Genomic DNA, 10,419 nt, shown 5'->3' on the forward strand with positions numbered 1-10,419 from the left:
GCAGGGATAGGGATATTAGGGGTTTCTGTGTTGTGTGGGGCTCTTTAACAAAGGGCCATATTCTGTGCCTACTAATATAGGCCTGGTTGGAACTGGGGATATTAATTCAATTTAATTCATTTATGAACCTCACAGGTTATAGGAAGCCTCCCCTTTAGCACAACAATAGGAAGGTGCCTCAGGTTGGAGGTGGAACAGTGGGGGGGTAACTGTAATGTAAAGAGGGGGGTAGAATAGAGCAGGAAAGGGCTAGTTTTTTGGCAGCTTCCTTTCCTTCTTAATTTTTACCTCCAAGGGGCCCTGCCCTACCCTAAACCTGCCCTGCTATTTAGCAACCTCCTATGAACATCCAACGGAATTTCATACCCCAATTAACATCACAAATGGCTCTTTCATTCATAGCCAATCCATTTTAGTGCCCCGGTGCATTAGCACAACAAACACACTGACACATCACAATCATTTTATTATCAGTGCCCTTTTCATCCTTGCAGTTGGGCAGTGCATCCTGTTTATTTAGAGAAAGTAGCCAAAGTCCATCCATAGAGCAAACATGGCTCTGCTGGGGCTTCCTGTTGGCCAAGCGCCCTGGCATAGTGAGTATTGTTATGAAAATACAGGCAGAAATAGAGTTCCAATAAGGGAAAAATACTCATTATCCAAGAGTTCCTACTGAATGTCACATCTACAGGCAGAAATAGTTAGGGTGAGAAATCGGCACTGGGTTTATTAATTATTATTATTATTATTAACATCTATTTATAAAACGCCAACATATTCCGTTCCCCAGTAGTTGCCCTGCATATAGTGCCCAGTTGGGGGGCTCACCCTGTAATGATCCCTACAATTGGCTGCCTTAAGGCCCCCATACACGGGCCGATAGAAGCTGCCGATATCGCTCCCTTGGACTGATTCGGCAGCTAATCGGCCCGTGTATGGGAAGAAACGAGCGGCCTGGCCGACCGATATCTGGCCTGAAATTGGCCAGATATTGATCGGCCAGGTTAGAAAATCCAGTCGGATCGGGGACCGCATCGGCTTGTTGATGCGGTCCCCGAACCGACTGCCCCATGGCCGCAACTGTAATCCGATCATTTGGCCCCAGGGCCAAACGATCGGATTATTTTTTTTTAAAGCAACTTCCTACCCCATATCACCCACCCGTAGGTGGGGATATCGGGTAAAGATCCACTCGCTTGGCGACATCGCCAAGCGAGCAGATCTTATAGTGTATGGGGACCTTAAGGCTTATGGCACATCAGGGAGTGCAAAATAAGTACAAAAAGTTCTGCCATATTGGTCAAACTCTCATATCACTCAGCAGCATGGAGTTTGCTGTATGAAACTGTGTAAGGGGCCGTGGCGTTATTGTGTAAGTGTAGGAAGGGTCTGACAGTGTGAATATATCCAGCTCTCATAGTAAGAGTGCCCCTTAGTGAGAACCTCATATTCAGGGGGGGCAATGGTGCCACTCCCATTACCGTGTATCGCCCGAAATAACGAAGATTTGTCGCACGGTGACTAATCTCCCCATGTGTCACTGCCCTTAGGGTGAAGACACACGGAGCTACTAGTAGCAGCTACTTGTAGTGGCTACAAAAATAGACAATACTGATCATTTACTGATAACATTCTCAACATGTATTTTAGCAGAGGCAATTCTCAGTATTGTCTATGGCAGGGTATTTTTTGGCGTTTAGTAGCTGTGAAAAAGTAGCTGCTACTAGTAGCTCTGTGTGTCTTCACCCTTAGAGATTGAGGAAAAAGATTAGAGATTAGAGTAGAGATTTGTCGCGTGGCGACTAATCTCCCCGTCTGGCACAGCCCTTATCATTCCCTATCTCTTCTGTTTGACTGTAAAGCTCTACTCACACAAGTAGCACTATATACAAATATACATAGATACACACATTGTCTCTGGGAGAATACAGTAAGATACACTATCAGGGGAATGTAGTAAGATATACTATCAGATCTGATAGCAGACTTATATTGTTGTATTGCATATAATGTATATTATAAAGCATGGTGACAGTGCCCTCTGGTGGAAAAGATGTACTTAGCACCCTGGTGTCACATTGGCTTAAAGGGACACTAAACCCTGCTGCACAGCCAAAGGCAGGCAGATATCATATATATACAAACACACAATACAAAACGTGTGTAAAAAAACCCTCAAAAGTTTATTGATATTTAAATACCAATTTTTCCTATAAAAATATATACAATAAGAAATAAATACATTTAGGCTCCTGTCCAGCAGAAGAACTTCATCTATACACATCTGCATACAGACCGACTTGTACCACATGTGGCAACTGTATATGTATATTATTATATATTGTAGGTGAATGCATAGCCCTTAGCATTATTAAATGATAATAAGTACAGTTATATGGGTCATTATAACAAATGGGGGAGGCAGAATGATCTCTGTAGTGGCAGTGGTTGAAAGGTTAGGGTTGGTATTAAAGTGGTGCCAACTGCCATAGTGGGACCAGTGCTGCCCCCCATGGAACAGGTTCACTTACAATATATTAATTCTTCCACCCGATAGAAACCGGTTAAAATCGTTAGTCCTTATTCCCTCTCATTGCTTCTCTTCTTGCCCTCCATGTACAGCTATGGGCCTCTACTCTTCCCACAGTGTCCTACATGAAGAGCTTGTAGGGTGTCTTCTCTAAGAGTGTCCAGCAAGTGGCGCACTTCCTCCGTGGCATATGGCTACATCCAGAAGCCCGGCTCTGTGCTATTCATGGTGTTGTACATATAGTCTGCTGCTCTCCACGTGGGGATCCATAGTGGGGAAGATGTTCTGTATAAGGACGTAGTGGTCTGAAATAGGAAGAAAATGCAGTGTGAATAAAAGTACAAGTATAGGACCCGTTATCCAGAATGCTTAGGACCAAGGGTATTCCGGATAAGGGGTCTTTACGTAATTTGGATCTCCATACCTTAAGTCTACTAAAAAAAATCAATAAAACATTAATTAAACCCAATAGGATTGTTTTGTATCCAATAAGGATTATTTACATCTTAGTTGGGATCAAGTACAGGTACTGTTTTATTATTACAGAGAAAAGGGAATCATTTAACCATTAAATAAACGCAATAGGGCTGTTCTGCCCCCAATAAGGGGTAATTATATCTTAGTTGGGATCAAGTACAGGTACTGTTTTATTATTACAGAGAAAAGGGAATCATTTAACCATTAAATAAACCCAATAGGGCTGTTCTGCCCCCAATAAGGGGTAATTATATCTTAGTTGGGATCAAGTACAGGTACTGTTTTATTATTACAGAGAAAAGGGAATCATTTAACCATTAAATAAACCCAATAGGGCTGTTCTGCCCCCAATAAGGGGTAATTATATCTTAGTTGGGATCAAGTACAGGTACTGTTTTATTATTACAGAGAAAAGGGAATCATTTAACCAAGAAATAAACCCAATAGGGCTGTTCTGCCCCCAATAAGGGGTAATTATATCTTAGTTGGGATCAAGTACAGGTACTGTTTTATTATTACAGAGAAAAGGGAATCATTTAACCATTAAATAAACCCAATAGGACTGTTCTGCCCCCAATAAGGGGTAATTATATCTTAGTCGGGATCAAGTACAGGTACTGTTTTATTATTACAGAGAAAAGGGAAATCAGTTTTAAAATTCTGAATTATTTGATTAAAATGGAGTCTATGGAAGATGGGCTGTTTAAATGTACAGGATAAGGGATCCCATACCAGTACATTCAAACAGCGCAGTTTGGCTGAGACAGATAGAAGCAATTATGCATTAGCTATTGGAGCCATGGTATTCTAGCTTCATTACTGCACCTTATCCATGCCAAGAGTTCAAATGAAAACCTGCAGAAACTAAAAAGGCCCTTCTCAACATACTGCCCTCCAGCCCCTTCCTTACCGGAGTTAGGCAAACCCCACCGGGGGTCCAAGCCACCTGTTCTGAGTAAATGTGGGTGAGTTCTTCATTGCTGCTATCATTCCCGCTGTCCATATCTTCTCCCCTGTCGCCCACCCATGAGGATAAGCCGGGGCTGGAGCAGTCTATGCCGCTGTCTGACGGGGAGGCCGGGGTCTTGCTCTCTAAACTTGTTGACAAAACGCGATTGTCCCTGGGATCAAAGCTCGCCACAGTGAACGGGTGATTCTTCTCCCGCAGCCTGACAATTAAATAAGATGTTTTGGTTATTGAGGGACCCTCAAGTCAACTTACATAGTTTTCCCATAAAGGGGACGTATACCCAACATGTACAACTGTCTATTGGCTCCGGCAGCTGCTCATAGTTATCACTAGTCTCAGTGGTATAACTAGATGTTACTGGGCCCCACAGCAAATTCAATTTAGGACCCTGAAATATTGTTAAGTTGACCTGTTTCACCAAGATATATTGAAATCACTTATTAATTAGGACCCTACTGGGCCTTCTGCACTCTTGGGTCCCCCTACAGCCATAGAGTCTGTTTCCTCTGTAATTACACCTTTGACTCCCGTCAAAAAAAGTGAGCAGGGAGGCGTCAGGGGACAATTCCATTCTCAGTAAACGAAGCATCTCCCATTCTACAAGGCAATATCCAGGAAGAACAGCAGAGGGCGCTCCTGTTACTCTTCCAGTGTAAAACTGCTAATAGCCTGAATCCAAAGAGATTTCGGTTGTAACGGCACTCATTCCCTACCAGTTCCCAAGGGGGTTACTCACCGGCAAGACACTTCATAGGGGTCAATCCATAGAGTTATCTCTTTTGGCAGTGACAAATCTGTGTATGAGATGCCACAAAGGGCACAGGCTTCCGCAATACTCTCATCCGTCTGATGCCTGTTGATCCGGATACACCTAGAGACCAAGGTACCATTTATTTATAAAGCGCCAACATATCCCGCAGCGCTGTACAATAAGTGGGTTACATACATTGGGCATACAGAGTAACATATAAAGCAATCAGTAACCGATACAGGAGGTAAAGGGAGCCCTGCCCAAAAGAGCTTACACTCTACAAGGAGAAAGGGTTGAGACACACGGTATCAGATATTATAACTGAGGACTCATAATCATTGGCCTTATCTATACACATTGGGATTGCCTGGGGGGGCACGTTGGCAAGGCTGGCATTATACACACTTGGGGGCGGAACAACTAACAAAGCAGAACCAAAGGGACCAAGGGGAATAATGGACCCAGTAGAAGTGCTGAGTGATGCACAGTAAGGCTGTAAGTATGCCCTGCCTGCTGGGGGTGCTATTTCAGCAGTGGCCTTGTGTTCTTATTCAGCACTAAGGTGATACTATAGCAGAGATAGGGATAAACACTCCCTTTGTGCCCCCAGGTAAGAAGAGAAAGGGCAGGTATGTTAATCAGGTTAACGAGCTCATTATCATTAGCCCCAAGCCTTGCTGAACAATGAGTATCAGATAGGGAAGGTCATTCGGGAGCAGAAATAAAGGCTCGTCCAATGGGAAATCAACGTTCCGAATGCTGATTGGGGCTACACAACATTCAGCCTATAGACTCAAGCCCCCCCCCCCCGTCTGTCAGTGGCGTTAGTTTTCCTTTAATATGTAAACGTCATAGACTTCTCATTGTCCCTATAGGGCGATTGGGATTAGGCTAATCATGCATATTGTACTGCGAATCACAGGCACCGGCCTCCTAATGATGAATATGTGGCTACTTCCAACCCCGGCTACTGTGCAACTATTATAATAGCCCTTCCTCTAAAGTCAACACTTAAACAGCTGGATAAGTAAATTAAAAACAAACAAAAAAAAAAAAAAATCAAACATAAAGTTGCTCAGGGTGCTTTTCTCAGCACTTTAGCAGTTTACATGTTTTGTAACAACAGCACCATCTGCTGGTCAGTTCCTGTAACTGTACAGGCAGAGAGATATACCTTCTGAAGGGAAACAGGGAAGGGTTCTGATGTTGCTCTGCTCAGGGAGGAAATGGGAAAGGGATATCTCTCTGTCTGTACAGTTACAGGGACTGACCAGCGGGTGGTGCTGTTGTTACAACATTAATAATGATAAAAACATAAATAGCTCTGAAACTGAAAAAATAAATGATCCATTTAAATGTGTGTACCTGTATGCCTGGCCCTTCATGGGCTTCTCTGGGTACCAGTGCCCCGTGTATCTCCGGCACAGAATCTCCACCAGCCTCTCCCCAAATGCCTCCACCACCATGGGATCCAAGCGGTGGAATCTGCAAGCCAGAGCCTTCAGGTAGTTCACCCCGGTCACTATTTCCTCCCTCATCTCCGGCGGCACAAAAACATTCATATTCACTAAAGTAACAAAAAAACCAACAAATTGTTACTACTCTCAGTCCAATATATGTATAATGTTACTGTAATAGTGTGAGTGGGAGAAGTGAGTGTGTATGTGTGAGTGGGAGATGTGAGTGTGTATGTGTGTGAGTTAGTGTGTATGTTTGAGTGGAAGATGTGAGTGAGTGTGTATGTGTGAGTGTGTATGTATGAGTGGGAGATGTGAGTGAGAGTGTCTATGTGTGAGTGTGTATGTGTGTGAGTGAGTGTGTATGTATGAGTGGGAGATGTGAGTGAGTGTGTCTGTGTGAGATGTGAGTGAGTGTGTATGTGTGTGAGTGAGTATGTTTAAGTGGACGATGTGAGTGAGTGTGTATGTGTGAGATGTGAGTGAGTGTGTATGAGTGAGTGTGTATGTGAGTGAGTGTGTGTATGTGTGAGATGTGAGTGAGGGTGTATGAGTGAGTGAGTGTGTATGAGTGTGTATGTTTAAGTGGAAGATGTGAGTGAGTGTGTATGTGTGAGATGTGAGTGAGTGTGTATGAGTGAGTGAGTATGTGAGGGAGTGTGTGTATGTGTGAGTGTGTATGTGTGAGTGAGTGAGTATGTGAGTGAGTGTGTGTATGTGTGAGTGGGAGATGTGAGTGAATATGTCTGTGTATGTTTAAGTGGAAGATGTGAGTGTGTATGAGTGAGTGTGTATGTGAGTGAGTGAGTGTGTGTATGTGTGAGTGGGAGATGTGAGTGAGTGTGTATGTGTGAGTGTGTATGTGAGAGTGGGAGATGTGAGTGTGTATGTGAGTTTGTGTATGTGTTTGTGTGTATGTGAGTGAGTGTGTATGTGTGTGAGTGTGTATGTGTGAGTGGGAGATGTGAGTGTGTATGTGTGAGTGGGAGATGTGAGTGTGTATGTGAGTGAGTGTGTATGTGTGAGTGGGAGATGTGAGTGAGTGAGTGTGTATGTGTGAGTGGGAGATGTGAGTGTGTATGTGAGTGAGTGTGTATGTGTGAGTGGGAGATGTGAGTGTGTATGTGAGTGAGTGTGTATGTGTGAGTGGGAGATGTGAGTGAGTGTGTATGTGTGAGATGTGAGTGTGTATGTGAGTGAGTGTGTGTATGTGTTAGTGGGAGATGTGAGTGAGTGAGTGTGTATGTGTGAGTGGGAGATGTGAGTGAGTGTGTATGTGTGAGTGGGAGATGTGAGTGAGTGAGTGTGTATGTGTGAGTGGGAGATGTGAGTGAGTGTGTATGTGTGAGTGGGAGATGTGAGTGTGTATGTGAGTGAGTGTGTGTATGTGTTAGTGGGAGATGTGAGTGTGTATGTGTTAGTGGGAGATGTGAGTGAGTGAGTGTGTATGTGTGAGTGGGAGATGTGAGTGAGTGTGTATGTGTGAGTGGGAGATGTGAGTGAGTGTGTATGTGTGAGTGGGAGATGTGAGTGAGTGAGTGTGTATGTGTGAGTGGGAGATGTGAGTGAGTGAGTGTGTATGTGTGAGTGTGAGATGTGAGTGAGTGTGTATGAGTGAGTGTGTATGTGAGTGAGTGTGTGTATGTGTGAGATGTGAGTGAGGGTGTATGAGTGAGTGAGTGTGTATGAGTGTGTATGTTTAAGTGGAAGATGTGAGTGAGTGTGTATGTGTGAGATGTGAGTGAGTGTGTATGAGTGAGTGAGTATGTGAGGGAGTGTGTGTATGTGTGAGTGTGTATGTGTGAGTGAGTGAGTATGTGAGTGAGTGTGTGTATGTGTGAGTGGGAGATGTGAGTGAATATGTCTGTGTATGTTTAAGTGGAAGATGTGAGTGTGTATGAGTGAGTGTGTATGTGAGTGAGTGAGTGTGTGTATGTGTGAGTGGGAGATGTGAGTGAGTGTGTATGTGTGAGTGTGTATGTGAGAGTGGGAGATGTGAGTGTGTATGTGAGTTTGTGTATGTGTTTGTGTGTATGTGAGTGAGTGTGTATGTGTGTGAGTGTGTATGTGTGAGTGGGAGATGTGAGTGTGTATGTGTGAGTGGGAGATGTGAGTGTGTATGTGAGTGAGTGTGTATGTGTGAGTGGGAGATGTGAGTGAGTGAGTGTGTATGTGTGAGTGGGAGATGTGAGTGTGTATGTGAGTGAGTGTGTATGTGTGAGTGGGAGATGTGAGTGTGTATGTGAGTGAGTGTGTATGTGTGAGTGGGAGATGTGAGTGAGTGTGTATGTGTGAGATGTGAGTGTGTATGTGAGTGAGTGTGTGTATGTGTTAGTGGGAGATGTGAGTGAGTGAGTGTGTATGTGTGAGTGGGAGATGTGAGTGAGTGTGTATGTGTGAGTGGGAGATGTGAGTGAGTGAGTGTGTATGTGTGAGTGGGAGATGTGAGTGAGTGTGTATGTGTGAGTGGGAGATGTGAGTGTGTATGTGAGTGAGTGTGTGTATGTGTTAGTGGGAGATGTGAGTGTGTATGTGTTAGTGGGAGATGTGAGTGAGTGAGTGTGTATGTGTGAGTGGGAGATGTGAGTGAGTGTGTATGTGTGAGTGGGAGATGTGAGTGAGTGTGTATGTGTGAGTGGGAGATGTGAGTGAGTGAGTGTGTATGTGTGAGTGGGAGATGTGAGTGAGTGAGTGTGTATGTGTGAGTGTGAGATGTGAGTGAGTGTGTAAGGGAATGATTGCCAGTTTGAGTGTTAATTCAAGCAATACTGTGCCATATTAGCTGTGTCAGTAACTATATAACTATATAATTCAATTTAGGGCCCCAAAATCCCATCCATGTTCTATGAATATATACTGAAGTTGTTGGTTAAACTCAAGGGTCTGCTTCCTCTGTAGTTAGGCCCCTATCCTATAGCAACCCCCAGGAGCCCAGTATTCCCATAGAACTCCCACAAATGCTGAGAAACTGTACCCCCTGTATGAATGTGGCCCTTGTGGGGCCCCTGATGAGAGAAACATTACAGTGCTGCTGCCTGAAAGGGAGAAGTAATGATTAAACTTACCAGACTGAGCGGTTCCGATCCCGGTGAGGCGCTGGTAGACTTGACCCCCGGGGAGTGTACGTGCAAATCAGGCCGTACCGCAGCTTTATATTCTCTATAGGGAAAGGCAAGAGGCAGAGACGGGGTCTCGGCGCCTCCTGATTGGCTGGCGGCGCTGTCTGTTCGCACCTCTGGCCCTGGATATGCTAATGGTTGGGAGGAGCCCGCCCACCCCCGGGGCTGGGAGGCAAGTGGCGGCACCCTGCGGGGCTCTGGCGCTTTATTTACTATGTTTTAGCGCTAAGACTGCGAGTTTATCGCTTATTCTTTATATGGAATTGAATTGCCTCCACTAATCACACTGGCACTGTCCTGCCCTTCAGTTATTGTACCAGTTTGTACCCAGAAACATGAGTGTGTGGTCTGAACTACACATCCCAGCATGCACTGCAATTCATAACTAGAGAAGGGAACTCATATCTGTACTGCAGCCTCTGGCCTGCATTACCCGACATCCTCCTTGATACCCCCTCCTTCCCTGACTGCTGTAGTCACACACTGTAAATGGATGAAACCACTTTATATTGAGAACGTGAAAGCTAAAGCCCCCCCATAATGCTCTCCGCCCCCCCCATAATGCTCTCCCCCCTCCCATAATGCACTCCCCCCCCATAATGCACTCCCCCCCACATAATGCTCTCCCCCTCCCATAATGCACTCCCCCCCCATAATGCTCTCCCCCCCCATAATGCTCTCCCCCTCCCATAATGCTCTCACCCCCCCCCTCCCATAATGCACTCCCCCCCCCATAATGCACTCCCCCCCACATAATGCTCTCCCCCTCCCATAATGCACTCCCCCCCCCCATAATGCTCTCCCCCTCCCATAATGCTCTCCCCCCCCCCATAATGCCCTCCCCCCCCCATAATGCACTCACCCACACATAATGCTCTCCCCCTCCCCCATAATGCACTCCCCCTCCCATAATGCTCTCCGCCCCCCCTCCCATAATGCTCTCCCCCCCTCCCATAATGCACTCCCCCCCACATAATGCTCTCCCCCTCCCATAATGCACTCCCCCCCCCATAATGAACTCCCCCCCACATAATGCTCTCCCCCTCCCATAATGCTCTCCCCCCCCATAATGCACTCCCCCCCCCCATAATGCACCCCCCCCCATAATGCACTCC

General features: G+C 45.4%; 1 protein-coding gene across 1 annotated transcript; it reads right to left on the bottom strand.

Moving 5' to 3' along the window:
• Nucleotides 1–2,255: 2,255 nt before the first annotated feature.
• On the bottom strand, nucleotides 2,256–9,288 carry btg5.3 (B-cell translocation gene 5, gene 3). Its single transcript, NM_203686.1, has 5 exons — nucleotides 9,251–9,288; nucleotides 6,094–6,295; nucleotides 4,714–4,848; nucleotides 3,918–4,176; nucleotides 2,256–2,835 (listed from the first exon to the last, which is right to left on the bottom strand). The coding sequence occupies exons 2-5, from the start codon at nucleotides 6,264–6,266 to the stop codon at nucleotides 2,725–2,727; spliced, it is 678 nt and encodes a 225-aa protein (NP_989017.1). The 5' UTR covers nucleotides 6,267–6,295; nucleotides 9,251–9,288; the 3' UTR covers nucleotides 2,256–2,724.
• Between the last annotated feature and the right edge of the window lie 1,131 nt (nucleotides 9,289–10,419).

The sequence above is a fragment of the Xenopus tropicalis genome, chromosome 7, assembly GCF_000004195.4.
Source record: "Xenopus tropicalis strain Nigerian chromosome 7, UCB_Xtro_10.0, whole genome shotgun sequence".
Taxonomy (NCBI): domain Eukaryota; kingdom Metazoa; phylum Chordata; class Amphibia; order Anura; family Pipidae; genus Xenopus; species Xenopus tropicalis.

Excerpts from the sequence above, each read along its gene's own strand:
- btg5.3 (NM_203686.1), bottom strand. The coding sequence starts at position 6,266 with ATGAGGGAGGAAATAGTGACCGGGGTGAACTACCTGAAGGCTCTGGCT. Across the intron at positions 4,177-4,713 it reads CCCTATGAAGTGTCTTGCCG|GCTGCGGGAGAAGAATCACC; the intron begins GTGAGTAACCCC and ends TTTAATTGTCAG. Across the intron at positions 2,836-3,917 it reads GTGGGGTTTGCCTAACTCCG|ACCACTACGTCCTTATACAG; the intron begins GTAAGGAAGGGG and ends TTCCTATTTCAG.